Source organism: Schistocerca nitens, chromosome 4, assembly GCF_023898315.1.
Source record: "Schistocerca nitens isolate TAMUIC-IGC-003100 chromosome 4, iqSchNite1.1, whole genome shotgun sequence".
Taxonomy (NCBI): Eukaryota; Metazoa; Arthropoda; class Insecta; order Orthoptera; family Acrididae; genus Schistocerca; species Schistocerca nitens.
The window spans coordinates 979,699,276-979,719,330 of NC_064617.1; the positions used below are offsets into that span (position 1 = coordinate 979,699,276).

Genomic DNA, 20,055 nt, shown 5'->3' on the forward strand with positions numbered 1-20,055 from the left:
TGGCTAACGGTATTTGTGTTTAAAAACAAAAATGAATTTACAATGATTCTGCAATTCACAACCACAATGCTAGAAGTAAAAATAATTTCCATGTAGATTATGGATATCTGTCTAGCATTCAGAACTGATTTTTATATTTGGTGCTAAAATTTATAACAGGTTGCAAATCTCCAAGTACGAAACTGAAAATCTCCAGATTTTTGACGACAAGGTTAAAGGAATACCTCATTAGCTACATCTAAAATTTATCAGAATATTAAGTTTCACAGATGTAAATTCTGCATGACTTTAACATTTAAATTTAGTCAAACTGGACATTGTCAACGTATATGCAGCCGATATGGTCTGGGTAAAGAAAATGCTTTCTTTGAAGTGTCAGATAAAAACAGCAGCTGAGTCATATAAGAGAAGGTCCAGGCCATTTTCCGAAGTAACCGATTTTCTCCTCATTTAGTTATACACAGTAACTTGGGAGTAATTCCCATATTCGTCAGTGTGAGTAGATTAGCACTTCTTGTAATGTGTCCTAGTATATTTTATGACAGAAACAGCCAGTTTGAAGCATTCCATTTCCCTAAAGGCTCTCTTTCATGATGTCATTTATGGAACATGGTGTGTGAATGAGTTAAAGAAAACAAAAGTACACAGGAGCTACAGCACAATTTTTCAAGTATACATGAAGCATTAAATAGCTTTTCAAAAAATAAATAACATCTACTGATATAGTTTTCAACACTTTTTAAATACAACAATTGTATATTACCTTTGTTTTCAATTGGTTTACTTCCTTCATCTTCTAATAAATGGATGAGGCTAGAAACATTTTCATGTAGGCTTTCAAGTGCATCCTCTTCTGTGCTGCAGTCCTATGGCAAAAGAAGAAAACAAATCAATTAAATTATACATTTCAATTAAATCTCTATTTCTTAGAAAAACTAGATAACTGTGTTACATACCCGAAGTAGTTTCTCAAGGCAATATAGAGGATGCTTTTTCATGTCCGAGGTGTTCATCACTTTCTCTGTAGCATCTACTGGCAATTCAGCACCCACACTCTTCTCAACATTGTCACAAGCACTTTGCTTCTCTGCTTCATCTTTATCTATCTTTTTCCACCCTAGAACTCTTGCCAGTTCTGGTACTGTCATAACAAAGCTTCTTGGTGGCAAACCAAGACCTGGCTCTTCTTCATCCAAAGAGATACATATTCTTAGAAATTCCAAACTAGTAGACAGAGTTGATAAACAGTCTGAGCTATCTTTGCTGAAGCCAGTACAGAATTTGTGGAACAGGTTTCTCAATACATCTGTCTTTTTCTCCATACAGCTAAGCAAAGTAAAGAAAAAAATACATTAGAAACACGGATTCACACATAGTGACTATTGTAAGAGTTTTTAATATCATCTGTACTTATATATGTTTATGAGAAGAGTCTGAGAAAAACCGAGCTACCATATTAGTGCTATAGAAACACCATCTTCCATGCTGACACGTGTTATCTTTAACAGACAAATAACAGATTTGTTTCAAACAATAAGGATATACACTGCCGGAAAAAAATGCAACACTCTCATCAAAGAACGTGTTCAGTGGCACCAGAGTATAATATATGCATACTGAGGGAGTGTAGTGTTACCGATTCATTAGCCACGATCATCGATGATCAGGTGGTGCTTAGGAGAACTGTACCTGCACCCTCTGTTTCGACTCTGCAGGTAGTAACTTTGCTGAGTTTCGAGGTGAATAATGTGTGCAGCATTTGTTCTAGGGTACAACCGTGCCCCAACGATGAGTGCATACTGCTACTGAACAGCTTCAGCCATTTGAAAGGGGGCACATTGTGGGCCTGAGGGAAGTTGGATGGCTGTATCAACAGATCGATGCACATGTTGGACACAATATATTGGTGATCTGTTGCTGCTTCCAATAGTGGTCTGTGGAACATTGCTGCACCTGCAAACCAGCTTCTAGACCTCCGTGTGGTGCAGAGGCATGTCAAGATCGATGCATTCTGCGAGCAGCGGCTGCCCACTGAACGTCTTACAGGGAGAAATCTGAGCACGTGTTACACCTTCTGTGTCATCACGGACCACTGCGAAAAAACTGCTTGCAGCAGCATTACAATCACGCGTGGCTGTGGCCCGACTACCACAGACATGATGACACTACAAAACATGGCTATTCTGGTGTTGTGACAGAACTGATTAGAGAGTGGAATGATGTTCTGTTGTCCTCAGTGATGAGAGAAGGTACTGTCTGTATGTGAGTGATGAACATATATATGTATGGAGCAGTCCTCGTGAGCTGCCTATTACTGAGCGCATTCGCCCACAGAGGATAGGTCTAATCCCAGGCTTCATGGTGTGGGGGTCCATCAGTTACAATTCACTGTCACATTTGGTGTTCCTGCAGGTTAAAGTAACCAGTGCCCACTACATTTCACACATTATCATCTCCATGCTTACTGACAGTTCTTCAACAGGAAGGTGATGTGCTTTTTCAGTAGTATAATAGACATCGACATACAAATGCTGTGATGCAATGTGCTTTTCGTGGTGTACAACTGCCCAGGCCAGCCAACTGAATACGTGTGGGACATGATGGCGTGGGGATTCATTCATTCTCCAAGGCCTGCAAGAAACATTGCCAAATTGCAACAAAAGGCACAAGATGCTTGGGACAATTTATCACACGTTGCCATACCTTTATGGTTGTTTGCATGGGAGAATGCATGCTTTGTCACCAGAGGAGGGTACACTGTATACTGATGCAAGTATTTGGGAACCCTTTACTGTGACATGTGTTTCAGGTGGCCTGAATTTATTGTCATATACTCCTCCAATGATGAAAGTAAATCTAATCTAATCTAATCACCTCACTTGTCAGTTATATGACTGTTTCTTTGGGTGTTGCATTTTTCCCAGCATTGTATACATACATAATAAAATCATTACCTCTTTAGAAGAGCAAAACCATAGTCGTGTTCTGTGAGCATGAGGAAGGTCCGAACAGCTGGAAGCATTGTAGCAAAACTGTGTTCCACATTAGCCACATGTTCTAACAGTGCCAAACACACAGCAGACAGCAGCTCACGGGGAGGTAGTACATTGGCAAGATATGTTTCATGTGTAACAGTAGCTGTGGAATGCCCCTGTCCTGGAATTGGAGCTAGTGCAATCTCTGTATCACACAGAGATTGCAGTACAGAGACAACACATTCCTGTGCCTGTATATGAGTAGCCGAGTCAGACGGGTAGCATAAGACTGCACAGAGCTGCGGCAGAAGTGCTGCATACCGCCCTCCAGAAACCATTAAATGTAGAATGGCAGCCTTAACTGAGGCATGGGTCATGAGGCATGCCAAGAAGTTCAACAATCTTGCTGCATGGCCAGAACACGGTAGCTCCGTTGAAGTCACTGCAGAGGTTACCGAAGCGGCTCCACCTTAAATGCAGACACATTTATATAGCTAAATAATGACCAACAATGAATACTTCAAAGTGACAAGGAACAGATTAGCAAAATTAAATCCAAGCAAATACTTAATGAGATTGGGAATATATATTACTACAGTCTTGTAAAAGGGATAGCTATTAGGAGATACAATGTTATGAAAGCATTTAACTTCAAGTAACTGCTAATTGCTCAGAGGTGTGTAATGTGTAGCAGGGCAAAAGAAACAGTCAAACGGGAGTTTGCAGGGAATAGTAAAGATTTCAGAATAACTTGTAACGGATTTTTCCAAGAAATTTTATGGAGCAAGAAAAGGTGTTCAGAAAGAAGCTAAGACTTATACTTGAGAGTAGAGAAAAGTAAGAGTATAACAAATTAGGAGATATTGAGAAAAAGTGAACATAAGGGCTTTTGCATTGCCCCCAATTACACAATCAGTGGTTCTCTGTTCACCTTCCCTGACTACCTCATCACACTTTATCAACTAGAAATAGCTGTACACCAGATAGTGTGATATGCCAGTGGTCAGCACACATGAGCAATAACTGATAGATGTGCCAGTTCCTCACATATTGTATTCACTGTTCACCATTTCAGAAAAAAAGTAGAAAGAGCTTTGTCCTTCCTGTAACCATATTACACACATTTAATTACAAATCTTTCATTGCCATTTGTGTAACAAAAGCATAAATACATAAAAATGGGTTCAATGATCAGTAAATGGAGTGATCATTACCCTTCAAAAACTAGTCCAGTTTGGACACAGATCAAGAAAAATAACAGCTGTGTAATTATTGCTTATAAGTCACATGGCACTTGATACACCTTCAGTTACTTCTGTACACAAAAGGGATCCCCTATAGGTGGGCAGTGTGAGCCCACCAGCAATAAGCCAGGGGGACCACATTACAGTGAATCAAGACTTTTTAAATGAAGTGACTATGACAGCTCGCTAGCAGTATTTAGGCAAAACTGAGTATGTGCAGAATAAAATTTTAAAACCTCATTACACTATGTGACTCTTCAAGCTTCCCCAGCAGATAAGTTGTAAATAGTCTTCACAGGTTTGCCGCCTGATCATATTGTGCAAATTCCACAATATTTCCTCAGAGCAACTGTCCGACATCTTCAGGTGGTTCAACCAGCAAGGTTGAACCACCTGAAGATGTCGCATAGTTGTTCCGAGGAAATATTGTCGAATTTGCACAACATGATCTGGCGGCAAACTTGTGAAGACTATTTACTCATTATAATAGATTAAAATTACGGATTTTCAAGCTAAATAACCAATACAATCGAAGGCAGTAATTAACAATGAAATAATTGAACACAATGTGTGATTAGAATGAGAGAAAAGATACTAGTTAAGGCAGTCCTTAACAACAGTGTGAAAGAAAGGAGAGGTATACGTTGAAAAAGGAAATGTTAGACATAAACTCTGTGAAGATGGAACAGGCTATGTATTGCCTATTTTACAACTTCATTTTTGCTGGACTTCCATAATTTTAGGAGACAGAGCTAGAAAAGTACATGATCACTAAAGGAAACTGACCACGGTGCAAATTATATTTTAAGCCTAACTGTAAGAGATGAAACATTGCCAAAGTACAAATTTGCTGAAATATAAGACTGTGATGAGAACTGATAACAAAACAGACAGAAAAGACATATAATCATTAACCTACAGGTTGTAATGTCATTTGATGAGCCACATTCCACATTTACATAAAAATCTGCAGTCTAAATACCATTTGACAGTGAGTGGCAGTGGATATATTGTGTAGAATATGTGCAGGATAATGTGTCCCTTGAAGTGAAAATGTATTCTTACTCTGAGCAATCCAAATCCCTGTTAACGGGTAGCCATATCAATTATACCTGTTGGTTGACAACCAGTGAGAACAAGTACTGTTACTGTTCCCCTCAACATCACAGTCTTCAAGAGCCTACATACAAGGATAGCTCTTCATAGTCAGGACCAATAGATCATGAACAAAGACACACTTTTATATTGGTAGAGTTTTTATTGGCTGATCAGCATCTCCCCTACTCCATACTATCCTCTGTCAATGGACTCCCCACCATTATGAAGTTTCTTCCTCCCCAATCCAACTGTACGGATTCCTATCGGCAAAGGTGTATTGCATACAATGTACAGTTATCACCAATTCCATGTATTGTTCCATTCACAAACAATAAGCAGGTAGAACACCTGTCAATAGAGCTCTCTTTAAGCTTGATTTTCTCTAATTTTACATCTGTGGTAATTTCTTGATGAAGATTTACTCTTTTCTAATGCAGAAAACCTGTCTACAATAGCACTTATTCCAAAAAACATAGCATACAATCTTGCAGGTGATTACAAGACAGTAATATAAAAATAACACAATTCTATTGAGTTCCCGGACATTAAAATTTTATTTGAAATTGAACAACAAACAGCAAAATTTTATGTTACATCTTCCATAATTTTCATCTCATTTGCAATTTAGAGATCTTTACCTTGAACAACTGCAGTAGAGGAAGCAGATGAAACAATGGTATTAGCAGTAGTGGTAGTAGTAGCTGTCACAGGAGCAGGTGTTGTCATTGTAGTGGTGGCAATGGTAGCAGTAGCAGTGGCCGACACTGTGGCGGACGTGGTTACAGCCGACGATGGCGGCAGCTGCTGTGTGGTCTGCAGTTCTGCCAACACTGTGTCCAGAATAGCACGACTTACAACAAGAGCTGAAGGAGCCGCCAAATCCGCCAGCTGTACACACACTCTTCTAAGTAGCTGGAGAAGAGGCTGAAAGCTGCTGCCACTTATAGTTGCAATCAATTCATGTAGGTTGCTGCCTAAAGGATGTAGATGAGCACTCCACAATTTTCGACCATTTACTGCTCTTATCACCTGGAGATACAATATCACATGTTAGGTTCCTTTCGGCGGCACATTCACCTGGAAAGCTGTAGCAGTAATTTCAAAACAAATTTATGAATAATAATCTTACCTCATCCTCTAACAAGGGTGACCTCGTTTGAATTGGCAGAGGCAGCGGGAGCAATTCAGACAGAATCAGCAAACCAGGAATAAACGTATACGGACTTGTCATCACATACTTTACAACTTCAGTTAGCATCATAGTCCAAAGACTTTTGTTGAGAGCCTCAGTTTCTGAGTGTGGGTCTGAAGAAACAGGCTGTGTGTAGGCCAGTAATGTTTCAATTATTTCTCTGCAAACACGCTGTGAATCCGTGAAACCGAGAGCAGATGCTGGATATGCATGCATCAGAGCATATGTCTGCAGCAGCACCGACACTGCTGTCAGATCCTTGAAATCAGTATTTCGACAATGGATGACGTACGTAAGCATTCGTCGCAGTAACTGCACAGTTGGCAGTACTAATGAGACCAAGGTTACACCTTGCTGGCCAATAAAATTTATTGCGTGTAAAGAAGGTTGCTCGTAGAACTCACACAATTTTTGCAAAATAGTTACCATATTGGAGACACCGTCAAGGGAAAAGAGCTGAAGAATGACATATTTATATTTCAGTTCGACGTAGTCTTCGCAGTCAACAGCTCCACGCATAGAGGACATATCTTTCTCCCTTGGAGGTATCCCCAGGAATTTTAGTATTCTCAAGGCTGTTATCAGTTCCCCTGGCAGCATTGTTACACTATCAATATTTTGTTTAACAATTTCACTGAGAGCAGTGATGTCATCATACACAAACAATGATGGAATTTTGATGGGCTTTAACCAAGGAATAATTTCAAACAGTCTCGACGACGGGTTATGCTCCTCCTTTAACGCAATTTCGAAAGTGTCTTTACCGAATTTCTGTAAGAACGGAACATAATCTGAACATCTCACAACCAGAACTATAAGATCTGCAGCATAGCATCTACCAGGTGATGTCTTCAGTTTTGCATTGTTTATTGGATACATCTGTTGCCCCAGCATAGGTTGATTCTGAACCTGGTCAAAACTCTGCGCAAAAAACTGTAATAAAGGTGTTATGGCATTGCCTCTGGACAGTACGTGTACTACTGAATGTCTACCGCATGCGGAAAATGTCAAACTGAAGAGTCCGTGGAGATTTTCCAAGACATCGGTCTGATCTGGGTCTGGTTGACCATTACAACTAGCAACTGCATCAAACAGAGAATCAATATACTGCAAAGCTTGCAAACAGTATGCCATAAATAGCCCTAACTGCTGTGCAGGGGCTGCTAATGTAGTAGTTTCATCTAAACTGTCTTCAGGTGCACCTGGAGAGATAGCAGATGGCTGCACTAAAAGTATTCTGAGTAGTGCCACTGTTACTTCTGGATTAACTGATAGAAATTGCATGCCTTCAAGAGTTTCCAACAATGCCGCCATTATCTCTTGCACACAACCATTAATAGGTGAGTAACCTGCTGTTACTGGACACGACAACAGCACAAGCAGTGTCTCCAGAAAGTGATGACAGCGGAAAAAAGCATAAAGTGCCGGATATGGATCATAAGGGCAAGCTGATATCTCAAATTGTGAACATACTGGCATAAAGCGTTTTGGCTGAGAAATAGTAAGAGGAGCATCACGATAGATGTGAAGTATCTCTTCCAAGCAGCTGACAACAATGTCCAACTCCTGTTCTGACACTTCAGTCACGGAAACTTCTGCTGGACTACAACCATTTGCAACAGTTGCTTCATCTTTGGATTTCACATCGCTTGTTTCATTATTGTGACTCACATTTGCACTGTTTGTACGACTTGTCTCCAAAATCAGCCTTACACTGTCATGCAGTTTTTCCAGTATTTCATATACATGTAATTTTCTAACAAGACTACTAATTGCAAATTTCACTCTCGCTAACCTGTTTCCCTGCAACATTTTAATGAGAGTCCGATAGCTATTTTTGTAACAGTTCTTTCCATCCTCTTCTTTAAACTTAAAATTATTCTGAAATTCTTTGTACTTGAATTTCTTCACTCCTTCTCCTAGGAAGCATTCAACAGACTGTTGACAACACAGACTTGCATCTAATGCACGGAGGATCATTAATTTGATGGAAAGTGCCATGTGGTCCTTGTGATATAAATCTAGGAGCCGGGACTGTATGTTTTCTTCATTTACAAGCCGTGTGACAACAGTATCCCCACAATGACACATTGCTTCGACAAGTCTTACAGCTGCCTTTATGTGACGCACTTTGTATCCCGGTTGTGGTTGGCTTAGTGCAAGATTGAAATCCAGTCCAACACGTACCCAGCTGAGAAGTACATTAATGACATCTGCAAAAAAAGGAAAAGAAAACACAAATAATCAAATATATTCCAGTAAATATTTTTAGGTTACTAAAAGAGAACAAACATCAAGATGGGCAAAGCTGTTACAAATCACATAAAACTGAAGGAAGGGGAGCTGAAGGCAGCTCTCTGTAGCCTTAATCCATGAAGCACATTAGTGAGACGTGCAGAACAGATGTAGAAAGCAGAAAGGAACAACAGAAACACTGGACAAAGAAACTACGTTATTGCACGTCTGACAACTGTTGTCAAATGTCAAAATTGAGATGGCAGCGAACTACTGGCTGTAGCTTGCAGATGCATGATTTAATTGTGCTAATGCTGATCTGGAGAAAATATAAAAATGCAGTAAATGAAGCAGGCAAAAAGGAATACAAATGTCTCAAAAATGAGATCAACAGGAAGTGCAAAATGGCTAAGCAGGGATGGCTAGAGGACAAATGTAAGGATGTAGAGGCTTATCTCACTAGGGGTAAGATAGATACTGCCTACAGGAAAATTAAAGAGACCTTTGGAGATAAGAGAACCACTTGTATGAACATCAAGAGCTCAGATGGAAACCCAGTTCTAAGCAAAGAAGGGAAAGCAGAAAGGTGGAAGGTGGAAGGAGTATATAGAGGGTCTATACAAGGGCGATGTACTTGAGGACAATATTATGGAAATAGAAGAGGATGTATTTGAAGATGAAATGGGAGATACGATACTGCGTGAAGAGTTTGACAGAGCACTGAAAGACCTGAGTCGAAACAAGGCCCCGGAGTAGACAACATTCCATTGGAACTACTGACGGCCTTGGGAGAGCCAGTCCTGACAAAACTCTACCATCTGGTGAGCAAGATGTATGAAACAGGCGAAATACCCTCAGACTTCAAGAAGAATATAATAATTCCAATCCCAAAGAAAGCAGGTGTTGACAGATGTGAGAATTACCGAACAATCAGTTTAATAAGCCACAGCTGCAAAATACTAACACGAATTCTTTACAGACGAATGGAAAAACTAGTAGAAGCCGACCTCGGGGAAGATCAGTTTGGATTCCATAGAAATAGTGGAACACGTGAGGCAATACTGACCTTACGACTTATCTTAGAAGAAAGATTAAGGAAAGGCAAACCTACGTTTCTAGCATTTGTAGATTTAGAGAAAGCTTTTGACAATGTTGACTGGAATACTCTCTTTCAAATTCTAAAGGTCGCTGGGGTAAAATACAGGGAGCGAAAGGCTATTTACAATTTGTACAGAAACCAGATGGCAGTTATAAGAGTCGAGGGACATGAAAGGGAAGCAGTGATTGGGAAGGGAGTAAGACAGGGTTGTAGCCTCTCCCCGATGTTATTCAATCTGTATATTGAGCAAGCAGTAAAGGAAACAAAAGAAAAATTCGGAATAGGTATTAAAATCCATGGAGAAGAAATAAAAACCTTGAGGTTCACCGATGACATTGTAATTCTGTCAGAGACAGCAAAGGACTTGGAAGAGCAGTTGAACGGAATGGATGGTGTCTTGAAGGGAGGATATAAGATGAACATCAACAAAAGCAAAACGAGGATAATGGAATGTAGTCGAATTAAGTCGGGTGATGTTGAGGGTATTAGATTAGGAAATGAGACACTTAAAGTAGTAAAGGAGTTTTGCTATTTGGGGAGCAAAATAACTGATGATGGTAGAAGTAGAGAGGATATAAAATGTAGACTGGCAATGGCAAGGAAAGTGTTTCTGAAGAAGAGAAATTTGTTAACATCGAATATAGATTTAAGTGTCAGGAAGTCATTTCTGAAAGTATTTGTATGGAGTGTAGCCATGTATGGGAGTGAAACATGGACGGTAAATAGTTTGGACAAGAAGAGAATAGAAGCTTTCGAAATGTGGTGCTACAGAAGAATGCTGAAGATTAGATGGGTAGATCACATAAGTAATGAGGAGGTACTGAATAGGATTGGGGAGAAGAGGAGTTTGTGGCACAACTTGACCAGAAGAAGGGATCGGTTGGTAGGACATGTTCTGAGGCATCAAGGGATCACCAATTTAGTATTGGAGGGCAGCGTGGAGGGTAAAAATCGTAGGGGGAGACCAAGAGATGAATACACTAAGCTGATTCAGAAGGATGTAGGTTGCAGTAGGTACTGGGAGATGAAGAAGCTTGCACAGGATAGAGTAGCATGGAGAGCTGCATCAAACCAGTCTCAGGACTGAAGACCACAACAACAACAACAACAATGCTGATCATTTCCATAACATATCGTATGATTAGACAACTATGTGATTGAGGTATTACTTTGTGACAATAGTGCATTCCAGTTTCTTTACTCTTAAATACTACAGTTTGGGTCAACATTCAATATACAGCCCTGCTGCAGTGTGTTCTGGCATAAAACTGCCATTTGTGACAGATGTTACAAGTACATGCACAACAACTGAGCTGATCACAAAAATAATTTTTTGGCAGGTGAAAATTATGCAGACCATTCTGTATAAGAGTTACATTTTACAAAAACTTTCTTCAATCATTGGAAGGTGAAAAATATAGGTAGCTTCATCACAGCACACGTACCTGTAGAAACAAGTGTGACAATTGAAATTGTAAAAATCAAGTCCCATTAATGAAACCAGCGACATTTGTGAACAGTGTAGTAAAAAGGTTTTATTTCATATTATAACTCTGTTTCTAAATATTACATAGAACTGTTCATAATATTGTATCAAATGTGTCACGCCTTTGTTTTTTCTCATAGCATGAGCTTGTAATTGCCCAACACTTTGAACTAATTACCTTGCTTAAAGATACTGTGTTGTAAGTGCTGTGACCAGTTATTTCCTCACACGGTTCCACTCAAAAGGTGTGTAAATATGTGTGCAAAAGTTTTGTTTGATTACCTTGCTTAACACAGCTTTTTTCAGTTAGGATACGCCTAAAATTATTTGAATTTTAAGAAAATTATAAAAATAAATCTCACCAAATTAGTAATCATTGGAAAAAATGTTTTTCCATGTATGGATAAAACAAAATTCATAAAATTGAGCAAATATGTTACAAAGTTACAAGTCGGACTTCTACATGGGTATGATTATAATTAAGTTTTATGTTTGCACGAATGAGCACAGACAGAGGGCGTATACTGGTGATACACAATATAATGTTGCAGAGCACACACTACAAGGTAACAGTCATGACATTGTTGCCTGCTTCACCACACATGCCATCTAGATTCTCTCTCCTTACACCAGTTTCTCAGAACTCTGCAGGTGGGAACTGGCGTTACAATATGTGTTTGGTTCTTGCCACTCATCTGGCCTAAATTTATATAAATTTCCATGGTCTCAGCATTTCTTTTCAGTGGAATGTCAGATCCCTTAATCAAGCAGGTAGGTTAGAAAATTTAAAAAGGGAAATGGATAGGTTAAAGTTGGGTATAGTAGGAATTAGTGAAGTTCGCTGGCAGCAGGCATAAGACTTTTGGTCAGGCGAATACAGGGTTATAAATACAAAATCAAACAGGGGTAATGCAGGACTCGGTTTAATAATGAATAACAAAATAGGTGTGCAGGTAAGCTACTACAAACAGCATAGTGAACGCATTATTGTGGCCAAGATAGACACAAAGCCCACACCTACTACAGTAGTACAAGTTTATATGTCAACTGGCTCTGCAGATGCCGAAGAAATTAAAGAAATGTATGATGAAATAAAAGAAATTATTCAGATAGTGAAGGGAGACGAAAATTTAATAGTCATGGGTGACTGGAATTCGGTATTAGGAAAAGGGAGAGAAGGAAACATAGTAGGTGAATATGGATTGGGGCTAAGAAGTGAAAGAGGAAGCCGCCTGGTAGAATTTTGCGCAGAGCATAACTTAATCATAGCTAACACTTGGTTCAAGAATCATGAAAGAAGTTTGTATACATGGGAGAACCCTGGAGATACTAGAAGGTATCAGATAGATCATATAATGGTAAGACAGAGATTTAGGAACCAGGTTTTAAATTGTAAGACATTTCCAGGGGCAGATGTGGACTCTGACCACAATCTACTGGTTTTGACCCGCAGATTAAAACTGAAGAAACTGCAAAAAGGTGGAAACTTAAGGAGATGGGACCTGGATAAACTGAAAGAACCAGAGGTTGTACAGAGTTTCAGGGAGAGCATAAGGAAACAATTGACAGGAATGGGGGAAAGAAATACAGTAGAAGAAGAATGGGTAGCTTCGGGTGATGAAATAGCGAAGGCAGCAGAGTATCAAATAGGTAAAAAGACAAGGGCTAGTAGAAATCCTTGGGTAACAGAAGAAATATTGAATTTAATTGATGAAAGGAGAAAATATAAAAATGCAGTAAATGAAGCAGGCAAAAAGGAATACAAACATCTCAAAAATGAGATCGACAGGAAGTGCGAAATGGCTAAGCAGGGATGGCTAGAGGACAAATGTAAGGATGTAGAGGCTTATCTCACTAGGGGTAAGATAGATACTGTCTACAGGAAAATTAAAGAGACTTCTGGAGAGAAGAGAATCACTTGCATGAATATCAAGAGCTCAGATGGAAACCCAGTTCTAAGCAAAGAAGGGAAAGCAGAAAGGTGGAAGGAGTATATAGAGGGTCTATACAAGGGCGATGTACTTGACGACAATACTACGGAAATGGAAGAGGATGTAGATGAAGATGAAATGGGAGATACGATACTGCGTGAAGAGTTTGACAGAGCACTGAAAGACCTGAGTTGAAATAAGGCCCCCGGAGTAGATAACATTCCATCGGAACTACTGACGGCCTTGGGAGAGCCAGTCCTGACAAAACTCTACCATCTGGTGAGCAAGATGTATGAAACAGGCGAAATACCCTCAGACTTCAAGAAGAATATAATAATTCCAATCCCAAAGAAAGCAGGTGTCGACAGATGTGAGAATTACCGAACAATCAGTTTAATAAGCCACAGCTGCAAAATACTAACACGAATTCTTTACAGACGAATGGAAAAACTGGTAGAAGCCGACCTTGGGGAAGATCAGTTTGGATTCCGTAGAAATATTGGAACATGTGAGGCAATACTGACCCTACGGCTTACCTTAGAAGCTAGATTAAGGAAAGGCAAAACTATGTTTCTAGCATTTGTAGACTTAGAGAAAGCTTTTGACAATGTTGACTGGAATACTCCCTTTCAAATTCTAAAGGTGGCAGGGGTAAAATATAGGGAGCAAAAGGCTATTTACAATTTGTACAGAAACCGGATGGCAGTTATAAGAGTTGAGGGACATGAAAGGGAAGCAGTGGTTGGGAAGGGTGTAAGACAGGGTTGTAGCCTCTTCCCGATGTTATTCAATCTGTATATTGAGCAAGCAGTAAAGGAAACAAAAGAAAAATTTGGAGTAGGTATTAAAATCCATGGAGAAGAAATAAAAACTTTGAGGTTTGCCGATGACATTGTAAGTCTGTCAGAGAGAGCAAAGGACTTGGAAGAGCAGTTGAACGGAATGGACAGTGTCTTGAAAGGAGGGTATAAGATGAACATCAACAAAAGCAAAACGAGGATCATGGAATGTAGTCGAATGTTGAGGGTATTAGATTAGGAAACGAGACACTTAAAGTACTAAAGCAGTTTTGCTATCTGGGGAGCAAAATAACTGATGATGGTCGGAGTAGAGAGGGTATAAAATGTAGACTGGCAATGGGAAGGAAAGCGTTTCTGAAGAAGAGAAATTTGTTAACATCGAGTATAGATTTAAGTGTAAGGAAGTCGTTTCGGAAAGTATTTGTATGGAGTGTAGCCATGTATGGAAGTGAAACATGGATGATAACTAGTTTGGACAAGAAGAGAATAGAAGCTTTTGAAATGTGGTGCTACAGAAGAATGCTGAAGATTATACGGGTAGATCATATAACTAATGAGGAGGTACTGAATGGGATTGGGGAGAAGAGAAGTTTGTGGGACAACTTGACTAGAAGACGGGATCGGTTACATGTCCTGAGGCATCAAGGGATCACCAATTTAGTATTGGAGGGAAGCGTAGAGTGCTGAAGATTATATGGGTAGATCATACAACTAATGAGGAGGTATTGAATAGGATTGGGGAGAAGAGAAGTTTGTGGCATAACTTGACTAGAAGAAGGGATCGGTTACATGTCCTGAGGCATCAAGGGATCACCAATTTAGTATTGGAGGGAAGCGTAGAGGGTAAAAATCGTAGAGGGAGGGAGGGACTTGAATTAAATTTCAAAGTGTAATGTTACATGTTAATAAAATACAAATGTATTGGCTATGATTAGCTAGCATGGAAAATCAAGAAATATGAAAACAGATCATGTTGAAGTAGCTAGAACTTATATGGAGGAGAAGACTTCCTTTACTTGTTGAGTAACAGAGTAGTTTTGGTTTTTACAGACTGAGAGATACCTGTGCAATACCACAGACAAGACTGCATTTTTCTGAAAATTAAAACAGAATTATTGTCGTGGATCTTCCAGATGGAACATTCAACACTGCTCAAACAAACTGCGAGGAATTTCAAAACTGAGTTTGCATGATTCCCCCCTCCCCATAAAAGAACATGTTGTTGCAGTTGCTCGCTCTTATCCTTTCCTAAACTTTGCACCAAAATTCAAATTACAGATGCTGCAGAGTCATCTTAATTCAATCAATAACTGGGATGTTCTACTTACTGCCAATTCTGAAGGGAAGATAGTCTTCTAACTGCAACCATTTACCACTAAAAAAGCTTCAACAACACTATTAGGTGCACTATGCAAATGAACATGCTCTGATAAAGCTATCATAGTATACTTACCAAATTTGGAACAATGTTAATACAAATGTGGTTAAAAAAAACTTTACACTGTTGCAAGAATTATTATCAACAAATATTTGTTGATTCAGAGATTAATCAAGACTTGCGCTTTACACTTTGTATATAGACGGCCACTTGTACAACAAATAGGGGGACAAATTATGTAGGCTTAATACACACAGCTGGAAACGAAGAACTATAACTGATACTTTGAAAATTACATTTACCTTGAATGGCTCCTGGCACTAGATGAGGAAGTGCTGCTGTGAGAATAGGTGCCACTTGCTCTGCCAGATGTACCCACTCCTCCCCCGGTGCTGTTTCCAGTTTAGATGCACATGCCTTACCCTGAATCAGTACCAGGTCTCTCAGTTTACTGCCAAGACCTGCCGAATCCTTACTAGTGCCTCGTCGGTGATATTCCACCTCACAAGGTGACAGGCTTGGATCTGTGAGATACTGTTGACAAATCATAACATAAAATATAAGTATAGCTTTGTCACATCAAGCTGCCAATAAAACAATTATATTGCCTAGCAACTAAAAAGATGAAACTCAGGTTATCTGCGGCTTACATATCTGTTGTGGAGAATATCTGTCGGCTTCAAATACTCTTTTTAAGTGTAGAAGCTCATCTTGCAGACTCCTCTCACCAGCACCAATGTGTGCTCTGTAAGCCAAAGTTCTGAGAACACTCATTGTCTGGGAAGGGTGGTGGCAACAATTTGCATGTAAATATAAATCTGTATGTGTCAGTTTCTGATATACTGCACACCCCAATGTGCCATCATCTTTGTGCTAAACTAAAATATATGTAATTAAAAAAAAAAAAAAAAAAAACACAGAAGACTTCTCTCCTTGTCAATTACCATTGTGAACTGCATTTGTTAATGGACGGAATTCAGATGGTTTAAGAATTCTTGTAATGTATATTCACCATGACACCATGCTATAAATGTATCATCAAGATATCTCCAAACTTCAAGCTAACAGATTCCCGTGCCTTTTCCTCGAAATCTTCCATAAACTATTTGGGCACCAAGGGTAACAAGTAACAACCATGGTGACACCATGACCTATATCTCTGACGTCGATCTGTTGTAGAATTTTAGAACATGTTTTTTGCTTGAGAATCATGTTGTTTTTGGAAACCCAGAATCTACTCTGTAGGAATCAACATGGATTCCAGAAACAGCGATCGTGTGAGACACAACTCGCTTTATTTGTTCACGAGACCCAGAAAATATTAGATACAGGCTCCCAGGTAGATGCTATTTTCCTTGACTTCCGGAAGGCGTTCGATACAGTTCTGCACTGTCGCCTGATAAACAAAGTAAGAGCCTACGGAATATCAGACCAGCTGTGTGGCTGGATTGAAGAGTTTTTAGCAAACAGAACACAGCATGTTGTTATCAATGGAGAGACGTCTACAGACGTTAAAGTAACCTCTGGCGTGCCACAGGGGAGTGTTATGGGACCATTGCTTTTCACAATATATATAAATGACCTAGTAGATAGTGTCGGAAGTTCCATGTGGCTTTTCGCGGATGATGCTGTAGTACACAGAGAAGTTGCAGCATTAGAAAATTGTAGCGAAATGCAGGAAGATCTGCAGCGGATAGGCACTTGGTGCAGGGAGTGGCAACTGACCCTTAACATAGACAAATGTAATGTATTGCGAATACATAGAAAGAAGGATCCTTTATTGTATGATTATATGATAGCGGAACAAACACTGGTAGCAGTTACTTCTGTAAAATATCTGGGAGTATGCGTGCGGAACAATTTGAAGTGGAATGATCATATAAAATTAATTGTTGGTAAGGCGGGTACCAGGTTGAGATTCATTGGGAGAGTCCTTAGAAAATGTAGTCCGTCGACAAAGGAGGTGGCTTACAAAACGCTCGTTCGACCTATACTTGAGTATTGCTCATCAGTGTGGGATCCGTACCAGATCGGGTTGACGGAGGAGATAGAGAAGATCCAAAGAAGAGCGGCGCGTTTCGTCACAGGGTTATTTGGTAACCGTGATAGCGTTACGGAGATGTTTAGCAAACTCAAGTGGCAGACTCTGTAAGAGAGGCGCTCTGCGCCGCGATGTAGCTTGCTCGCCAGGTTTCGAGAGGGTGCGTTTCTGGATGAGGTATCAAATATATTGCTTCCCCCTACTTATACCTCCCGAGGAGATCACGAATGTAAAATTAGAGAGATTCGAGTGCGCACGGAGGCTTTCAGACAGTCGTTCTTCCCGCAAACCAAACGCGACTGGAACAGAAAAGGGAGGTAATGACAGTGGCACATAAAGTGCCCTCCGCCACACACCGTTGGGTGGCTTGCGGAGTATAAATGTAGATGTAGATGTAGATCAGTCTGTTCAAAAAAATTCAGTATTAAATTAAAATATGTCAACATCGTAACATGTTTGAACAAAGCTAAAACCACTTCATCAAAATTTTTGCGAATAAGAGATAAGGACTCCGAAAGGGGAACCACGCTGAAGCAAACAGACCAGAACTGTTCAGTTTCAGTGATTTTATTTTCCAATGAAGTCTGCTGAGTTATGTATGTTATGAGCATATTCTCCCACAAGGGGCCTTAACAATGATGCTAAGCATTTGACACAGGACACGTAGAAACACTTTTCCTGTGTCTCTTTGGAAGTCCATAAAACCTCGGAGGAATGGCACCACTTGGTTTCAATCTTTGAATAATTTTTGTCAGAAAGGAGCAGACATTCAGAAATGAAGCAGTGTTCAGTGGGGTCTTTACTGATCTTCTGTTATGTGCCATCCCTCTGCAAACATCACATTTTATCATTATGATTGTCATGAGACATTAGACATGAAGATGCACTTCAAGTGAAGACAGTTTACAGCCAACCAGCTAAAACACAGGGACTGCCTGGTAATGTCAAATACGACCTTCAGATTATAGAAATCCAAGGTCTATCAGATACCCTACCAACGTAGCAGCACATATATAGGTCAGATGGTGCGTACTGTTGAAGATAGTTGCTGAGGACACCATTGGCACATCAAATAGTATACCCTTTACAAGTTGGCAGTCACGGAACATTGACTATTGGAACTACACAGAACATATTATGACCATATTACGGTTCTGACGCAGATGTCTAGCTTCTGTGTATGAGTCATTAAATAATCCATCGAGATTTGGTTAAGGGAACCACTGATCAATCAAGATAGTGGCTTCATCCTTAGTAAGGCCAGGGAACCTGCAATTAATCTGATTAAGAACAGAAAGGAGATATACACTACTGGCCATTAAAAATGCTACACCACGAAGATGACATGCTACCCACGCGAAATTTAACTGACAGGAAGAAGATGCTGTGATATGCAAATGATTAGCTTTTCAGAGCATTCATACAAGGTTGGTGCCGGTGGCGACACCTACAACTTGCTGACACGAGGAAAGTTTCCAACCGATTTCTCATACACAAATAGCAGTTGACCGACGCTGCCTGGTGAAACGTTGTTGTGATGCCTCGTGTAAGGAGGAGAAATGCGAACCATCACGTTTCCCTCTTTGATAAAGGTCGGATTGTAGCCTATCGCGATTGCGGTTTATAGTATCGCGACTTTGCTGCTCGCACTGGTCGAGATCCAATGACTGTTAGCAGAATATGAAATCGGTGGGTTCAGGAGGGTAATACGGAACGCCTTGCTGGATCCCAATGGCCTCGTATCACTAGCAGTTGAGATGACAGGTATCTTGTCCACATGGCTGTAACGGATCGTGTAGCCACGTCTTGATCCCTGAGTCAATAGATGAGGACATTTGCAAGACAACAACCATCTGCACGAACAGTTCGATGACGTTTGCAGCAGCATGGACTATCAGCTCGGAGACCATGGATGCCATTACCCTTGACGCTGCATCACAGAGTGCCTGCAATGGTGTACTCGACTACAAACCTGGGTGCACGAATGGAAAAACATCATTTTTTTGGATGAATCCAGGTTCTGTTTACAGCATCATGATGGTCGCATCCGTGTTTTGGGACATCACAGTGAACACACATTGGAAGCGTGTATTCGTCATCGCCATACTGGCGTATCACCCGGTGTGATGTTATGGGGTGCCATTGGTTAAATGTCTCGGTCACCTCTTGTTCGCACTGACGGCACTTTGAACAGTGGACGTTACATTTCAGACGTGTTACAACCCGTGGTTCTACCCCTCATTCGATCCCTGCGAAACCCAACATTTCAGCAGGATAATGCATGACCACATGTTGCAGGTCCTGTACGGGCCTTTCTGGATACAGAAAATGTTCGACTGCTGCCCTGGCCAGCACATTCTCCAGATATCTCACCAATTGAAAATGTCTGGCCAATGGTGGCCCAGCAACTGACTCGTCAAAATACGCCAGTCACTACTCTTGATGAAATGTGGTATTGTGTTGAAGCTGCATGGGCAGCTGTACCTGTACACGCCATTCAAGCTCTGTTTGACTCAATGCGCAGGCGTATCAAGGCCATTATTACAGCCAGAGGTGGTTGTTCTGGATACTGATTT

At 40.3% G+C, this 20,055-nt stretch overlaps 1 protein-coding gene across 1 annotated transcript in view; it reads right to left on the reverse strand.

Moving 5' to 3' along the window:
- LOC126253686 (protein virilizer homolog) overlaps window positions 1-20,055 on the reverse strand; it is a 110,680-nt gene that overhangs the window by 15,235 nt on the left and 75,390 nt on the right. Inside the window, exons 9-14 of the mRNA XM_049955212.1 lie at window positions 15,741-15,972; window positions 6,447-8,722; window positions 5,956-6,346; window positions 2,955-3,444; window positions 957-1,326; window positions 764-866 (exon numbers count right to left, since the gene is read on the reverse strand). Coding sequence (XP_049811169.1) covers window positions 764-866; window positions 957-1,326; window positions 2,955-3,444; window positions 5,956-6,346; window positions 6,447-8,722; window positions 15,741-15,972 — 3,862 coding nt within the window. The remainder of the gene's footprint in view (window positions 1-763; window positions 867-956; window positions 1,327-2,954; window positions 3,445-5,955; window positions 6,347-6,446; window positions 8,723-15,740; window positions 15,973-20,055) is intronic.